The sequence below is a fragment of the Filicampus tigris genome, chromosome 19 (assembly GCF_054856515.1).
Source record: "Filicampus tigris isolate MCC_2025a chromosome 19, RoL_Ftig_1.0, whole genome shotgun sequence".
Taxonomy (NCBI): Eukaryota; Metazoa; Chordata; class Actinopteri; order Syngnathiformes; family Syngnathidae; genus Filicampus; species Filicampus tigris.
The window spans coordinates 6003592-6020990 of NC_141235.1; the positions used below are offsets into that span (position 1 = coordinate 6003592).

A 17399-nucleotide genomic window follows, 5' to 3' on the forward strand; every position below is an offset into this window, starting at 1 on the left:
AAGGTTAACTTCTTACACTTCTATCATTTGGCCCTGGAACATATTGTTTCAAAAACATTTCCAATGTGGGCTAATTGTAGTCTTGGGTTTACATTCAAACATGTAAAGGATTAAATAGGAAAAAAATAAAATACAAAAATAAAATTATGGCTTTTCAAAAATGGCTGAAGTTTACAGTCAGAATTTTTGTTACGTTTATTTTAGAAAATGTCCTTTAAAGTGTGGCGTTTCAAGTCACATTTTGTTTTAAAATACAGAAAATACAGACAGTAGAACATGGGAGACGGCCAAAACAAAGAAAAAAAAAAAACAAACAAAAAAAAGATGACAGAAAATAAAGCTAACAAGCCTTTCTGACTGCGCTAGTTTTTGTCTTTTCTGAAATGGAACTGAAGGCGAAGAGAGGGAAGAAGGGAAGGAAGAAAGGAATGAAGGATAGAGGGAGGAGCAGGAGGCAGGGTTCAAGTTAGTTAAGGAAACTATGGTGGCTTTTATGGTTCATGATTAAATTATTCTTTATAAAGTCTAATTTAAGATTTCATCTTTCCTCTCTCTTTTTTCTCTTTTTCATTAAATTTTTTTCTTTTTATCATCTTCATGATCCAGGAAGGAACCTCAGCGCACGCCTTGTAGCGGACGCCCGCGCTTCGGACAAGGAATGGCGACTCGCTTTGGCGGTGGCAGCGGGAACGGCGGCGCTCGCTCCCGCCCCAGGAAACCCCCCCCACCCCCCAAAAAACCCACCGCCTCCTCCTCCTCTGCCGCCGCCGCCCGGCCTCCCTGCGGCGGCGCCTCAAGAAGATAAAGTGGAGTCCTTCTGTGTTTGCTGTGCTTGTGAACGCTGCACGGACTTCTGACTTTCCACGTCTCTAAAATGTTTCTCCACCTGCGCAGGAGCAAACGAGGGAGAGGGGGCGTGTCAACTTCATCATGGCGACAACAACATCCCCATCTCCTCTCGCACGCTTTTTAGAGGCTTCACTTTCCCCAAAGTGAAATTGAAGCTTTAGAAACTTAACATGGAGAAAAAATAACTATTACCACTTCATTCAGGTGAGGCTGTTAATAGTTTTACCATTAAAAACAAGCAATTATTTCGAAATAGACACGACTACTTTTTTAAAGACACACATGCTTAATCTTCAGGGAGCCACTCAGACCAAATGATTATGCTCTAAACGTATGATCAAAGTGAAAAATCAGCAAGGTAAAAGTGTACTCACTATTTTGCGTACATGACTTAAAGCGCTTCCCTCTTTGCCTTTGCAGTTGTCCACCTGGTAAGGCGGCGAGATGACGACGTCGTCCATCACGATAATGTTCTTCTCCTGCCATTTACACTCTTTGATGCTGCACACATGGGGATGACAGCATGAGCTGACCACAAAATGGAAGACAAAAAAAAAACAACACTACACGATTGAAGTCTATGACTGACGTTTTGTGAATAGTCTGGAATAGCTGCTGGCCCTCAACAGACACCCCAGCACTGATTGCATAGGCTTGGGACAGCTTGTCCTCCTTTTCTGTCTTTGCTCGATTGGCAAGCTGCAGAAAAAAAAAAAAGAAAGAAAAAGAAATATTAACATGCTCATTTAGCCATAACAACCTAGACATGGCGTGAAAACGTTTAACAGCGTCAACGACAATAGCATCAATTCGCTGTTAGCACGTTAGCTTTTAAATGATGATGACATGCGCAGGCATCTACATGGGCGCTCAGTGGTTTCCGTGCAATGTCTAAAATGTCCATCCATCCATTTTCAATGTCGCGCGTCCTCATTAGGGCTGCGTGAAAGCTGGAGCGTCCCCCAGCTGACTTTGGACTGGTCGGCAGCCAAATGCAGAGCACAAAGACAAGCACCCAGTTACGTCTATGGCAGGGGAAGAACTGGTTTGGAGTTTTCATTATAGTTCCATTTTGAATTTTATTTTTTTTTAAATTCAGTTTTTCTTAATTACTTTTCATAGCACGTTTTTTTTTTTAAATGCTTCATTTCAGTTGTTTTACTCTAAGTTTTTTTTTTTTTTTAAATGTGGAGTATGATATTAATTGACAAAGACAAAAACGTAACAAAAACAAAAACGTTAAATCAATTCTAGTTTTATGCTACGTTCAAACTGACATTGGATATAGTTAAATCCAATCTCATGTACTCTTTTGTATTACAAAAACAAAAGGCGACTTCTAATGTGAACACAACGCGTGCGTGATGTGACACGCATGTGCAAAAAGTACGACATCGCCCCCCAAAAAAAACGACGCCACGTGGCAGTGTTTACGGAAGTAAATATGGTCCCGCGCGTAGTGGCTCATCTTATATCGACAGAGGAGCGAGGTGGGAGGAAGTAGAAATATTTTGGGGATATGAGGCGACGCTCCTTGACTTCATTTCATAGTGACATCTACTAAAGATATACCGTAGCCCTGTTTGCAAACACGCAGACGTCACACTGACCTTGCTGACATTCAGCGATGCTAGAGGGGGCGGAGTCTCAGTGCGGTCAGTGATGATGTCCACTTCGGAAACGTAGGCTAAGTTGATCAGGACAACGTCGCTGAGGTTGGGCTTGCCGCTGGAGGAAGCACATTCTGGAGGCGGGAAGTCAAGGACGGCAAGAGCATGTGACAAGCCTGTCAATCAACTGACTTGATACGAAATATGACTTGTGAACACAGTAAAAATGACAGAACTTTTCCCCCCCCAAAAAAAAAGGAAGCGTCACAGAAAGGCATCCAAGTGGATGTCCTTGAAAATATATGGATGAAACTCTTATGAACTTGGCTTCTCAGCTACCTTTTTAGAGAACAGCAAGTTCACACTGAAGCGTTGAACAGTTGGATATGCTTTCAAAAGTTCACAGGTCAAATTAAATTCACCTGGAAAGGTTGTAGTGCAGTCTAGATTTGTCCTGAAATTTTTACCAAAAAGCCCAAAAACTAACTTTTTTTATGAGTAGCATACAGTTATATTACAGCAGTCGCAAGCTTGTTTCGCATGACAAACTGGTTTCACAGACATTTTGACAGCCCAGCATAGAAACAAATGCAACTTAACATTACGCTGAATGTAGCCAATGTAATAAGATGTATATTAAATAGGGCTGTTAATTTAGTCCCTTCAACCCAGCTTCCTTTTTTGGGGGGAATTTGGAGGCTTTTTTTCCAATGTTTGGCCTGCTCCTTTTTACGAAGAAGCTCCCCAAATGCATTTTTCTTCTTTACTCATTTTTGCTCGCTTGTGGGCATAGCAAGCAAGCAAATGTGACCGATTACCAAAATAACACTTCTTCCACACTCTGATGATAAATGTTTTGTTCAGTCTTTCTATGTGGCAGTTATCAAATGCTCTGTGGTTGTTGGGAACTCCTGGTATACAACAACTGTGTGTGACCTTGAATGACCAGTCTGTGGCATTGTGATTCATTTTCATACAAGTGACTTGGGCTAGTTTGACTTTGCATACACACCTCATGATGCTTTCAATGACACACAAACTGCCAGGGTAAGAAGGACACTTTTCCTCAGGGATGCTCAAATGCCAATGAAAAGGGACATGTGGGGCTAACTGCTAGTCATTTTCAACACAATAGAAGGACTGTACAAAGGATGGCAGAGCATTGTATACACACACACACTTGCACTTGTAGAATCACACACCCAGAAGGGGCTGCAGAATGGCTCAACATGGAGCTAGCGGCTAACACAAGGCCTCACGTGAAATAACGCCTCTCGCTTAACCTCTACATTTGTCAGCATTTCGGTTGAAAAGAAGACTGGACTTAAGCGGCGCAAACGTGCGCGTGGGCAACTTTAACGGACCTCGTACATAGGCAACGCCAGTGAGAGGTTGACCGATCCTTAGCTAGCATGTTAGCCGTGCGACACAGCACCTCGTTGTGGAGAGGTGGGGAGCGGGGGGGGGACACGGGGAACCCGCGACCCCAAACGCGCCTCACTTTTGCACGTAGCCGCCACGTAAATGTGGGCGAACACGTTCGAATTGTAACAGCCAGACAGCAGGCTGCGTTAGCCTGCTAGCTAGCCTCCGTTAACGCACACACTGCCATGATGCCTGACGTTGCCAGATAGTGATCCATGTCGAGCACTGGCAACACAATGAGCAGATTCAAAACACATCCACTAGCCGCAGCGGACACACTGACGCGTCCGGCGACGCATCCCGGATCCCACGAACGCACACGTGTGCAACAGCGTCCGAAATCGTGCCTTTTAAACGCACAAAGGCGTTGTTGAAGCCAGGTAGCGCCAATTACGCCAGCGCGGAGCACTATTTGACATATTTTCGGCGAGCCGACGGGCCCTCGGAGCGGGGCCCGGCCAGCCGGCCAACCGCCGCCCGGCTCTCAAACCAAAAGGATACTCAGAGTCAACATCTTGGACTGGTAGTCGAAGGCGACCACCTCCCCTTGCAGCCGCTGGCCCAGGCAGGTGAGGCAAGAGACATGGCTCCCGACGCTGAAATACTCCCCCGGTCCAGGAGCCGCCATCTTCTCCGCCAGCAAACCGGAGTGCGTGCCTTACGTAGCGCGACGTGATGACGTAGGCGGGGCGTGTGTCGCGAGTCACGTCGCCACGGCGCCCAGCATCCGCCCCCGACGACGCAACGTTACGCCAAAACAAATATGAAATAAGTCATCACGTCACATGGCCACACGTTCGGCAAACGTGCTTTGTAATGAACGCCGTTACAATAACTCGTGTGCACGATGAAAAGTGTGACGTTTCACGTGGTTTTTCACTCATGTGAGAGCGAACTCTAGTGGACGTTAGGTGGAAGTACGGCCTTCTCATAAGCAGTCCCGTTCATTGGGAGAGTCACACAAGGACAAGCGATGGATTGTATCCACATGTACGGCATTTGGATGGCTGAAAGCCTCCAGCACAGGACGAAGAGCTTGGAGAAACTCTGGCTGCTTATCACCCACGCCGGCGGGCCCAAGCCGGCCTTCCTGTTCGTTTTCCCGTGCGCTTATTTCTTCTGCCGGCGGACCGGCGTTGCAGTGTTGTGGGTGGCCGCGGTGACTGAGTGGCTCAACCTGATGCTCAAATGGTATTTTTAAATTCAAATAGTGTATTTTTTGTTGTTGTTGTTGTTGCTTTTGTTCTGGTGGGGTAGTGCGCGGTGGTGCAAATAATGCAATCACTTTGTGGCAGGAGGCTGAGGTGGGTGATCCGTAAGTGGAGTTGAGGGAAGCGCACGTTGTGTTGAGTGTTCTGACAAGCCTGGTGGAAGAAACTATCTTTGTGCCTGCTTGTTCTGACAAGCCTGGTGGAAGAAACTATCTTTGAGCCTGCTTGTTTTGGCCCTGATACTCTGCAGTGTTCTTTCCGACAGTAGCAGGGGGTTTTAATTTCAGTTTTAGTTGCAATTAGTTAATTACTTTACATTATAACCTTGGTCCAAGCTTATACTGCCCGAGATGAAACGCATAAAGGTGGAACAGTCATGCTTTAATGTCACCATTACGGTACTTTGATGGAAGTTGGCAGTTTCTAGCTTTGGATGTGTGTGTTTGTTTAAAGCGTTCTCACCCTAGGACATACATTTTCTTGGGATGGGTAAGTACCACCTGATAACTGGCCTTATTTTAAGGTATCGGGTATAGTGGAGGCTGCCGATCCCAGCCACTAATACTCACAGGAAAACAAGTCTGGAATCAAGTAAGTCCACGTGTTTTGTTCACAATTATTTGGCAGTGTGTTCAGTGAATTTTATTCTCAAAAGTACTAGCGGTGTCAGTACTCAGAGTGAATACTTGTACCAGTAAATTAACAAGTTCAGAGAGCACACTTGCATATAAGAAATAAGATAATTGGCATGGCCATTTGAGAGGGCCTTGTTGTCGACCGTGAGTCCATGGAGAAAAGGCTATATATTGTTTTCATTCATTCAAATTTGAGAGGGCTGTTAAAAATCTTTTCCTTTGGTGTATCCAATCAAAAAGAGACGTATTTTCACTTAGGGACGGACTCTCAATGTAGTGTATGTGTGTCTGGCACGGTAGGGGTGGGGTCTTATGTATCGGGCTGAAATTTGGTGCTTCACTTTTGGTCAGCTGTGATTGACTCCAGCACACCCGCTACCCAAATGAAGACAAACCTAATTGAAAACGGATGGATGTTTTTATAGTGTCATTTCATTTACTGAGCATGTGTTAAAATAATGTGAATAGTAATAATAACAATTATTAAAATAATTAAAAAAAATTTTTTTTTCCAAATTTAATTTCTAGTGTACTCTTTGGTGAAAGGCCATTCTGGTGGATCGGCGAATCCCAAGTGTTTGCCAAAAAGTTGCCCAGGGTTCAGCAGTACTCCTCCACCTGTGAAAATGGCCCCGGTGAGAAGAACATTTCATGAGGCCATCTGTGTCGTAACTCTTTGTTCGATTCTCAACCTTTTTTGAATACGTGTCCCCCTCTCTCATCAGGCAGTCCATCGGGACATGCCATGGTCACTGCGGCGGTCTGGTGGGTGGTGGCCTCTTCCGTGCGGTCCTTCCTGTACCGCCGTAATTGCAGGTGAGGTGCTCAACTCACTTCACATGATGTACTTTGGATGGACCCATTTAAGCAACAGATATTTTAAAACAAACGGTGCCGCAACACATGAAGACAGAAAATTTGACAACACTCACAGATTTTCTTCACCTTCTGTGAAGAACAACTAATAATGCGAAGGCTTACTCAGTAGCTAAAGACAGTCTCCATGTACAGTATGTACCTGTCTGTATTATCTCGCCCCCAGGTGGCCAAGGCACACACACCAGAAAGAGAAGCACAATGACCATTGAACTGATGTAAAAAAATGTGGGGAAAAAAAAAAAAACTACCAGTGGACCTTTTGTATCTGCCCAACAACTTGATTTCTTTCCACTGGTGTTGTTTTTGTGTTTCAGCATACCAATCACATATGTACCCTACCTGCTCTACGGGACTTTTCTGGTGGTCGTCGGCATCTCCAGAGTGTATGTCTTAGCCCACTTCCCACATCAGGTGGTCACCGGTTCCATTGCAGGTCTGAGCGCCTTTGAGCTGTTTGCTTTAGTCTGCAAAAACTTGTTTTGCGCGCTATTTGACTTGACAAATACTGTATTGACTTTGTTCAATGTCTTTTATGTGTCCTGACAAATACTTACTTAAATTTTGCCAAACTTAAATTTTGCCAAAAGGTATTGTCGTAGGAATGTACTTGAACCGCAGGGTGCCAGAAAAGCGCTCATTCCGGTTCTTTGTCGGCATCGCCGCGTCCTTGCTGCTGAGCACGCTGATCTTGAACGTCGGACTACGGCAGCTGGGCGTAGACCTCACCTGGTGAGTCCTGTTCAGCGACTTATGTTGATTAGTAATGTGATTGCTAACCACCGTGCCGCAGCATACTATTGTGACGGGAAACGATCCAATTTCATTTAATTGGGAAACACTAGTCTAGCGCAAGGATGGGCAACATTTTTTTAATCAAATCTTTGACCTTGTAGGTCTTTGGCTTTGGCGCAGAAGTGGTGCAGTCGCTCCGAGTGGGTTCGGGCCGATGTGGCCCCGTTCGCCTCAATGGCCCGGGTCTGCGGTGCCCTGCTGGGTCTTGGCCTGGTCCAGCACTGGAAGCCCGGCGGCTGGCCGCTGCGCTGGGGTCCACGGTCCGTGTCCCTGGTGCTGTCGTCCGTCGCTTTGTACTCGCTGTGCAGTGCGCCGCTGCCGCTGAGACCGCCCGTGCTCTACTACATGCTGTTTTTTGTCAAGTTCGTCATGGTGCCGCAGATTGTGGTGCTGATGCCCGGACTAGTCCATTTCATGATGCGCAAGATGAAGAGGAACTAGATGCTTGTAGAACTTATTTTCGTCACAAGGATTTATTTGCTATCTTTTGCCCTTTATTTTTTTTGGTTTAAATTAGCATGTCCCAGAACACGTGTATTTGGATCATGTTCAAATGTTGCGTCAGATTCGGGCCAGTTTATGGCACATGAATTGTAATCCGAGGATGCCAATTAAAGTGTTGTGGTGTACCAAAATGAATTTCTTGTTATGGTTGCTGTACTTCCAATGGAAAATTGTCTTTATGCGGAACAAAGTTGTTTGTATTCATATTTAACTTATCATTTATCGAAGGCTTACGTAGTGCCGTAGAAGTCACATGTTGCAGACAATAAATGATAAACATGCCGTGTTTCAGTAGGCAACCATTTATAAATATGTTTATCCCCTCTCAATACATTGTACTGTACAGGTTACAATCAGTTAGCATGAGATAAAAACACATTCTGCTGAACTTTTTTTTTTTTTTTTTAATTTGTCTTTTTTTTATATATATATCACAGCGATCTGAAAGCTCACACGTACAGACAAGAGGACTCTGCTCAGCAAGCAAATACATTAATCATAAAATCATAAAATAAACCAGGTTGGGGGGGAGGATAAGGGGACACACCAGCCCTGCTATACATGTTTCCGTTTGAGAAGAATAGAACATGCATCAGACTATTTACAGCCAGCTAATACACACACACACAGATTTGAACCATACACTCTTGGATAGCTTCAATTTAGAAGATCTAAAAGTAAGTATAATACAGGCGACGCCTTCATCTCAGTAAAGATAAGTGGAACATTAAGGGTACCAAGTGGAACTCCCATGGGCGGTGTTTTTGATGGTGTAAAGTTGCTTATTGTGCAATAATAATGGGAAAATTTGAAACATCTGCATCTTCTGCAGGTGTGACCAAAAAAAAGGGTGTTGAAACCTTTCCCTGGCAATAGTGAAACATTTGCGTGTGACAAAAAGCGGGCATTTGAAACCTTTCACCGGGAAAAGCGTGGGCGCACTCTTTCACAGACGGATTATTGATTGTGGCTGTGGCGGTTGAAAAAATGTTCAATAACCCATCAAGCCGCACCAGTACAATTTGTGCTCGAGACTCTTTACATCCTCAGAAGTCTTAAAAAGATCATCTGGTAAATATCATCTATGATAGTCTGACATGGCTGCTCGCATTTCAACATCAGAACGAGAAAGAAACAGGAAAATCATGAAGTGCAACTTTACGGCGTTTGTGTTGGAAATGCAAATAAATTTCTAGGAAAGAAGTGTACTTTTGCTTGCTTTTCATCCTGAAGTCTTTTGTGAGCTTTTTCAAAGGTAAACGTACCTTAGTCGCTTTGATCTGCTGCCCGGGGCCCGATTTTGGTGTTTAATCAAAAGTCGAACGTCAACATGTTGGGGCAGGTTGATTTTTTTTTTTTTTTATGGCACATTCCCGCAAGTTCCTGGTGTGTGAATGAGATGTAAATCCGTCGGCAAACAGCTAATCAATGAACCCAAGTTGCGGCAAACGACGCAACGCATGCGTTTGATCATCCCCCGAAAACGTGAGCTTATGCGAAGAGTTTTAGCACGTCCGTCCCTTCTTGGACCAGCAGTGGGACACCAAGGCAGCGTGAACGGTATACGATTCAAACGATGTTTCCTCTCTCTTCTATTTACAATATATAACTTAATTATAAATATGGTCATTTGTTCTCTCTTAGTACTTAAGTTGTTGAGCTGTTTTGTATTCTGCTGAGCAATGTACAGTATTGAACATATAGTATTGTATTACATTGAATAGAGTCTACTAGCGACCGTGGTTAAGAGCACACAAGATAAGAGTCCGCCAGTCCGAGGAGTTGTCCGTGCGCCTGTGCAGTTTTTGGAAGAAGCGCACTGGTCGTGGTCAAGAACCTGGACTCAAGCCTGTGAGCGTTACAGGATGGTCAAGTCACGGCGTATCCGTCAGTCATGTTCCAAGTCCAACACCGCACAAGTGTGTGTAGCCCCTCTCGCGTGCGTCCTTTTTCCTGCCGCGAAGAGTTTGTGTGCGTCGCGGTCCGAGCGGTCACACGTTGGACTCCACAAACGGTCTCTTTGGTTTGATGGGTGAGGAGGGCCCTTGCGTGCGGGAGTCTCGGGAAAGTTGGCGGTACATGTTGTCCTGGTAGGCCTGCGCCACAGGCAGAGTCCTGGCCACCTTCACGTCCGGGTAGGTGGGCACTTGGCTGACCCGCTCCAGGATGTCGCCGGTGCCGCGCGAGCCATTGGCCAGCTTGGCCAGCGAGGGCGGCGGCGTCTGGGCGTAGTAGTCCTCCTCCAGCAGGTGTCCGTTCTGAGCGTTGTTGGTCTTGTTATAGTAGGCGATGTTTCCCAGTGAGGTGGGCGGGCTGTAGGTGGAGCCCTGCTGGACCAGTTGGCCGGGCGAGGTGGGGCTGACCGCCGAGTCCATGGACGTCATGGCGCGGGACCGGGAAGGCTGGTGCAGGTACTGCTGAGTCCGCGCGGTCTTGTCTATGACCCCCATGAAGGGGGTGTTACGAGAGCGGGTGGACTCGCCCTGATACAGACCCCCGCCGCCCTGCGAGGGAGAGATGGGCGACATGTCGTCGCAGGGGCGCTCGTAGGTGGCCTGCAAGGGGATCTCCATCTGCTGGATGGAGGAGGACGGCCTGAAGCCCGGCGCCAGATTTGAGGTGGAGCCGGTGGAGATGTTGTTGCTGGAGGGGGAGAAACGGAGGCCCACGCTCTGCGAGTGGATGAGTGGCCTCGGGGTGGGCACGTGCGGCTTTATCTCGGCGGTGTTGGCGCTGACGGGGCGTCTCACCATATGCGGGACCTCGGGGGAGCCCAGCTGGCAGGGCGGCATGGCACCGGCACGCTCCAGCACATGCTCCGCGACGGGGTAGTAGGCGGCGGACTGGCTGCGACTGATCTGAGGCGTCTGAGTGTAACGGATGCCCGCCGGACCCCCGCTGCTGGCGCGGTAGGCAGAGGAGGGGCGCTGGGGTAGCTCGTCCTTCAACAGGCCCGACTCCATGACCCCTCCTCGGCCGCCGTGCTGACAGAGGGCGCCAGAGCTGAGGCTGGCTTGCACCTGCGACATAGAGCGCCCGTCCAGCGAGGGCTGGTACACCAGTCGGCTGTCCACGTCCACCGAGCCACCCTGGTAACGGGCCATCTGCCCCCCGTAGCCGCTGTTTCCCATCACGCCGCCGGGCTGGTTTGTGCGCACGATTTGGGCGATGGAGGGCTGCAGACGAAGGCCTTGCGCTTGGTGATGCTGGGATGACAGCGAGGGCTGCGAGCTGAGCTGGAAGGAGCGCTGGCTGCTCATCTTGGACAGGGGCGATTTGGGCCGGCCCGGGTGCTGCTCCGTTTGGTAGCGCACGGGCGAGCCCGACTGCGATCTGTACAGGCAAACGCTGTCCACCGGCGGACTGGCTCTGTACTGGGCGGCCCGGCGCAGAGGGGACGGCGGCGGGCTCTGGCGGTCCATCCCCTGGCCGCCGCTGCCCATGGGCAGCGGCGGGCTGAAGCGGTAGGACGGCTGGTGCACCGGCGAGGTGTGCGGCGGGCTGTGTCGATAGTGGGAGTTGTGATGCGTCGGGGAGAGGGAGGGCGGCGTGGTCTGGTAAGGCCCGCGGGTGGGGGAGGACATGGAGGAAGAGGTGGGGTGGTACTCATAAGGCTGGCCCATCGGAGAACCTCCAGCTAGGTAGATCTGGTCTGCGTGTGTGGGGGACATGGGGGGGCTCTGAATGATGGGGAGACTGGAGGGATTGCCGAGCGACTCCGGAGGGGGCAGACCCATTGACATGGCCTCGAGCTCCTGCTCTAGATAGTCCTCATCCTCAAAGAGATCCTGGACAGGCTCCATGTCCTCCAGACGGGGCTCGGGGGGAGGCGGGAGAGGCACGGAGAGGGACAGGCACTCTTCGTCCTCCGGGGGAGGCGTGGGAGGCGGGGAGGGGGGAGGCTCCAGCTCCAGGTCCGGAGGCTGGAGCTCCCCCTGGCTCAGTTGCTGACACTCCTCCTCCACGCGCTGCAGCAGCCGCTGGATCTCTCGGTTGTTGGGGCACTGCTTCATGGCTTCGTTCAGGTCCTCCATGGCTTCGGGAAACTGCCTGCAAGTAGAACGGAAAAGTGAAGATATTTCATTGGAGAACCGATTTCAGTTGAATTAATTGACCTTCAGTAATGAATTGCAACACTTGGGTTCCAAGCAAGTTCCATAAAGTCTGCTCGGTCGGTACAAGAGTGATTCTTAACACTGCCCAAGACAAATTTATTACAAGTGGACACCCCTGGGAGTCTCGCCGGAGGGCGTACCTGCTGCTACGCTTGGCCCGGGCCCTGGCATAGTAGGCCTCATAGGATTTGGGTTTCAGTTCAAGGGCCTTGGTAGCAAATTCCTCAGCCATCCCAAAGTCCTGGACACAAGGCACCAACACTGAACTCCGAGCCAGCGGGAAAAACAACAGTGCGGTAACAGTTATGGGGATTTTCGCCGACTCACGTTCATTTTCCTGCGACATCGGGACAGGTTGAGGAAGAGCGAAACCTTGAGCTCTCTGAACGTCTTGAGGTCCTCGCTGAAGCCTTCGCGCGGGAACTTTTTGAGGGCGTACTGGTAGCGTTGTGCCGCCTCCTTCACCTTCCCCTTCTGTTGGCGCAGCCAAACAAATTCACATTTACGGAGAATCCCTGCCTATTCGCAGCTGACTATTGACAAATTACATTTTCACATGTATTTTTTGGGCACTTATCCTCAGCTATTCGCTATTTGCCGCAGGGTTCTGTCCCTATCCCACACGAATAGTGGGGGTTGACTGTATATACATTTGTTGACAAGCCATCAATGCAATCAGCAAGGGAAATTTGTTCTCACACCTTGTAGAAGCCGTCGCCCTCCTCGATGAGCTTGCTGAGCAGGATGATCATGATGTCGGGTTTGGAGGTGGCCATGGCCCACGTGGCCGGACCTGCGTCACAGGGGGAGACCAGAAAGTGAGGACGACAGCGCTTTGGGAAATAAAGCAAGGAATGGAAGGAAGAGAGGAAGGAAGTCAAAACGACACACACACAAACACGCACACACAATCATATTAACGAGAAATGAGCGTATCCCACCAGACATCTCCTGGATTGTCTTGCATATTTAAGTGAAAACAATTACAAGTGTGATCTTGGATCGGGTTGCTGCAAACGTCTCAAAATCGGGGGTGGGGGGGGTGGGGGGGCAGTTGGACGTAAGTACGACCAATCCAGTGTATCGGGGTGGGGTACGGTGAACAATAATTATTTCAACGGGGTAACAGGGGTGAAAAAAGCTAATAATGGCAGATGGTGGAGGAAAACAATACAATCCACTGTGGAGAAAAGATCACGGCTTTGCTACTGGAAACTATTGCTTTCTGCAAGGGTGTCTCGTTACAGAAATGGTGAACACCTGCTTCTTAACCACCCCAAATATCATTCATATTTGATATGTACAGCGCATCCGGAAAGTAATCACATTGCTTCACTTTTTCTATATTTTGTTATGTTAAAGCATCATTACAAAATGGATTAAATTCATTCTACACACAACACCTCATAATGATAACATGACAGCTGTTGTCTGAGAGTTTTGCAAATGGAAAAAAAATATGTACAATTAAAACCAACCTTTTCATGTCGCCATTATAGGGTGTTGTGTGTTGAATTTTGAGAAAACATTTTTTTTATTCCATTTTGGAATAAGGCTGTACCTACAGGGGGTAGCAAAGATACATTTTTAAAATTCCTATATTTATTCATTTACCAATTGTTCCTAGTATTTAATTGGTCTATTTATTTATTTATTTCCCTTTATTTTAATTCTTTTTTTTTTTTTAAAAACAACATTCAAATACCGGTATTAGTAAAATGTTTGCTAGCTAATTTTATTTCAGTTAATTCTATTAAATATTTGCTTTGTTTGTTGTTAATAATACAATTTCAAAAATCAGGAGAACTGGTCATATTTAACTTATAAAATATTGTGTTAATAAATTACAAATTGTCAATCATACAATTAAAAAGGCATATTTCTAGTTTACATTTTTTTAAAACATTTTACACGCATACTTTTATTCTAATTGTTTTGTCAGTGTTTTTTTTTATTTTTTTACCTGATCTATAAATGAACCAACCTATCTGTCTGTTTTACAAACTACGCCCTTGAGCACAGAATTGTGCCCAGCCTTACTATATCATAACAAAATTTAGAAAAAAGTAAAGTGCCGTGCATCCTTTCTGAATGCACTGATTACGTCCGGCTGAAGTCATTTTAAGTGAATGGGTAATCTGTGACACACAAACAAACAAAACACCACAAAGGCACAAGAAACAACAAGGCGACAGAAAAACACAAGGCGGCAGGAGGAGTCCCGCCGCCGGAGGTGAAGGGCGTCGGGTGACGTCAGGATGGCTGCGAGCGACCTCGGTACGCGGCGGCGGCGGGTACAATGTCGTGCATGCACTTCCTGCTAAAAAAAAACAAAACAAACACAAAAAAAAACCAACAACAACAACAAAACAACCACGCAGTCAGTGTCGCTCGGAGGCTGCTGTCATGCATCCATGCTGCCAGGAAGCGGCTCAGACCATCTACCTCAAAGCGTACACCTATTAGTCACTTTAGTTAGCTAAAGCTAAAAGCTGGCCCGCAGACGCTCGGGAGGAAACACAGACAACACAGAGAAAGGAGATAGAGCTGTCAAAATGCCTGCTGGGGTGGGAAGTCGACAGCCTTGGCTTTACCTCGGGGCCGACTGGGCAGCGTCTGACATCCTGGGACCGGAGGGAGAGGCGAGGCGGGGCGGGGGTTAAAGGTGAGAAGAGGAGGAAGAGTGTGGGAGCGTGGGAGAAGAAAGAGAAAAAAGAGGCAATGGAGGTGGAGGAGTGAGAAAAGAAACACAAAAAAAAAAGCAGCAGTGAGAAGCAAAATAATGGAAAAAATAAAAGAAATACTGTACATCACAAGCGCTATTAACGACCTGCCTCCGGGACAGAAAGAAAGCAATTGCGAGAAGGATGACAAGAGAACATGCAGGAAAGAGAAAGTCAGACGACGATAGACACAAATAGCAGCAGCAGTGGTGGGAAGTGCGGATGACGTACATTACACTGCAAAAAACTGGACTTTGGGGGAAAAAAAAATATATGAAGAATATATTGTTTCATTTAAGAACTATTATCCACCTATAGAACAGGAGAATTTGACTTGGCAAGAGTTTTTAACAACAGCTAAAAAAAATTGCTTGGTCAAGAACAATCTTGATTGAAGGTATTTAATTTCAGTTTTTGCAAAGTAGCGATACATGCCTGCTGTTTAGTCTTATTTGGCGTGGTTGCCTCAACCACATGACCACGAGCCAGCAACACTCAGTGACTTCTCATAGCAAAACAAAATATTACATTTTCAATCAAATATAGCATTATTCTGACAAGAAAGTGCTAAATAGATGCTGTAACCAACCTGAAATGCAGATAAAATAAAGCTAATCATTATGTGCAGTGCACCCGGTAAATTGGTTGACCTTCCATAAAAAATGTTAACTCATTAACTGCCAGACATTTTCAGACCCTCTTTTAACCTAGCATTTGAAAAAAAATATATAAATAAATTCCTGGGATTGAATGGCTGGACTGTGAAAAGATGTATAAAAATGTTTTTGGCAGTGAATGAGTTAAAGACATACATTATAATAACGTTCTATTGTTTTAAAGGGGAGGTCGCCTCCATTGGTCTCGCCTTTTTCATTGTTTTGAGCATAAAATGACCCACAATATTGTTTTTAGATGAGGACAAGTGGCACATTTAAAATAAATGTCTTGCAAGGTACCCCAGTAATGGTGTTGCAATTTGAGTGAGTGGTCGGCCATGCGCCTCATGCTCCTGTGGCAGCAGGCACATGAGTGAGGTGGCCACGATGTGTCTGGTCTCACCTATCTTGGCGCCTTTCTTGAGCAGGGCCACCACCACCGACGTGTTCCTGCAGCCCACCGCCCGGTCCAGAGGACGCATGCCGCTGTAGTCCACGTGCTCGATCATGGCGCCGTGGTCCACCAAGAACTGCACCTGAAGATGATTATGGATGTGAATATGGAGCCTTGGTCGACATTTGGTCCCCACTCGGTTCACCGACCACGTCAGAGTCGCCGTAGAAGGCGGCCAGGTCAAGCGGCGTTCGGCCGTTCTTGTCGGCGTGGTCGGTGGCGGCGCCGCTCTCCACCAGGCATCGGACCACCGGCAGGTGACCCTTGAGGCAGCCCCAGCTGAGCGCCGTCAGACCCTCCTTGTCCGTCAGGGACAGGGAGGCTCCTGTCGCACAGGCGGAAAAAGTAATGAGATTCTACCCAAGTAAAACGTACAAAGGTTGCCATTTCTGGGTAAGTTTGTGTTCTATCGTGAGTCTGAATTTTTTTTTTCAAAATATGTGGGCATACATTGAACCTCTACATATTCGCCAGTCAGCATTGTCAAATTCTCCGATTTATTTGGGAACCTATCCTCCATTATTTGCTGAAAAACACACCACCATCGATTTGACGCCATCTTGCTTCCGAGGCACTATTGTGAAGTGAGTTCAGGAGCTTCATTTTGACACAAGCAGTGATAAAAATGTTCAGCATGACCGCCTTCACAGTTGCCTTCTATCCGACCCCTTTCTTGTCATATGGAAAAACAATGTGAAAATGAAAATGATTTAACACATGGTGTCCTGATTAAGCAGATCATTTTGAATTTGGAATCATTTGAATTAGTTAAGAAATCTAGAAGGATTAGCTAAATTTGTAAAATGTCTCCGTCTCTTTCTGGAATTTAAAAAAAAAAAGAAAAAAGAGAAGGTGAAATTATGAAAAATGTAGGAATTTTGTGAATGTGAAAAATAAATACCAGTATGTAACAAAATGAGTTGAATACTTTGAAGATGCAGTGATTTGAGGAATAATTCATAAAATATTTCCATTTATTGAGTGGGATTTTTTTCACGTAAATGTGGACTCGTGGGAAAAGTTGGGATTTGGGGAATTTAAGAAAAAAAGAACAAAAAAGCGGCAGAATAATAATATTAATATGGGGCTCAAACACCCTTTCACCATTCACAAATGTTCTTCAGCATTCACACAACACTGACGCTCGCGCAAACGACACTGACCTTGCGAGAGCAGAAACTCCACCGTTCCCAGGTGTCCCTCCGAAGCGGCCATCATAAGCGGCGTGCGGCCCTGTTTGTCCGCCAAGTTGACGTCGGCACCGTGCGTCAGGAGAAGGTCCACTATCTGACACACAAAACAATATGATTACTTATGATTATTATGATGACAATCAATACTGCTCTCGAACATGCTGACCTGCCAGTGGCCCTGTCTGACGGCGCTGAACAGCGGCACGATGCCTCGCCGGTTGGACTGGGCCACGGCGGCACCTTGCTCCAGCAGCAGGCGGCACACCTCCAGCTTCCCCCGACCCGAGGCTGCCGTCAGAGCTGGACGAGGAGGCAGAGGAAGAAGAGGAGGAGGGGCAACGTCACATGACAGA

At 47.0% G+C, this 17399-nt stretch overlaps 3 protein-coding genes across 11 annotated transcripts in view; 1 reads left to right on the forward strand and 2 right to left on the reverse strand.

The window, feature by feature from the left end:
• Positions 1–170: 170 nt before the first annotated feature.
• On the reverse strand, positions 171–4594 carry lsm12b (LSM12 homolog b). Its single transcript, XM_086016650.1, has 5 exons — positions 4386–4594; positions 2460–2593; positions 1439–1548; positions 1224–1350; positions 171–886 (listed from the first exon to the last, which is right to left on the reverse strand). Exons 1-5 carry the CDS (start codon positions 4510–4512, stop codon positions 794–796), a joined length of 591 nt encoding a protein of 196 aa, XP_085872776.1. The 5' UTR covers positions 4513–4594; the 3' UTR covers positions 171–793.
• Positions 4133–8040, forward strand: g6pc3 (glucose-6-phosphatase catalytic subunit 3). The gene is made up of 6 exons (XM_086016642.1): positions 4133–5075; positions 6259–6365; positions 6456–6546; positions 6924–7042; positions 7197–7338; positions 7503–8040. Exons 1-6 carry the CDS (start codon positions 4858–4860, stop codon positions 7840–7842), a joined length of 1017 nt encoding a protein of 338 aa, XP_085872768.1. The 5' UTR covers positions 4133–4857; the 3' UTR covers positions 7843–8040.
• The window catches only part of tanc2b (tetratricopeptide repeat, ankyrin repeat and coiled-coil containing 2b), a 78929-nt gene continuing 69390 nt past the window's right edge, over positions 7861–17399 (reverse strand). For 8 of the 9 annotated variants that reach the window (XM_086016635.1, XM_086016633.1, XM_086016636.1 and 5 more), the window contains 9 exons: positions 17213–17346; positions 17017–17140; positions 16003–16178; positions 15803–15935; positions 14615–14644; positions 12722–12813; positions 12348–12494; positions 12161–12261; positions 7861–11955 (listed from right to left, as the gene is read on the reverse strand). In XM_086016635.1, coding sequence (XP_085872761.1) covers positions 9897–11955; positions 12161–12261; positions 12348–12494; positions 12722–12813; positions 14615–14644; positions 15803–15935; positions 16003–16178; positions 17017–17140; positions 17213–17346 — 2996 coding nt within the window. In that variant the 3' untranslated portion in view covers positions 7861–9896. The remainder of the gene's footprint in view (positions 11956–12160; positions 12262–12347; positions 12495–12721; positions 12814–14614; positions 14645–15802; positions 15936–16002; positions 16179–17016; positions 17141–17212; positions 17347–17399) is intronic. The other variant, XM_086016634.1, reaches the window with a different exon arrangement.

Coding starts and splice junctions, on each gene's coding strand:
- lsm12b (XM_086016650.1), bottom strand. CDS start 4,512: ATGGCGGCTCCTGGACCGGGGGAGTATTTCAGCGTCGGGAGCCATGTC. Junction 1,549..2,459: donor CATCGCTGAATGTCAGCAAG/GTCAGTGTGACG, acceptor TTTTTTCTGCAG/CTTGCCAATCGAGCAAAGAC. Junction 1,351..1,438: donor TTCCAGACTATTCACAAAAC/GTCAGTCATAGA, acceptor CCATGTGTGCAG/CATCAAAGAGTGTAAATGGC.
- g6pc3 (XM_086016642.1), top strand. CDS start 4,858: ATGGATTGTATCCACATGTACGGCATTTGGATGGCTGAAAGCCTCCAG. Junction 6,366..6,455: donor CACCTGTGAAAATGGCCCCG/GTGAGAAGAACA, acceptor CTCTCTCATCAG/GCAGTCCATCGGGACATGCC. Junction 7,043..7,196: donor GGTCACCGGTTCCATTGCAG/GTCTGAGCGCCT, acceptor TTTTGCCAAAAG/GTATTGTCGTAGGAATGTAC.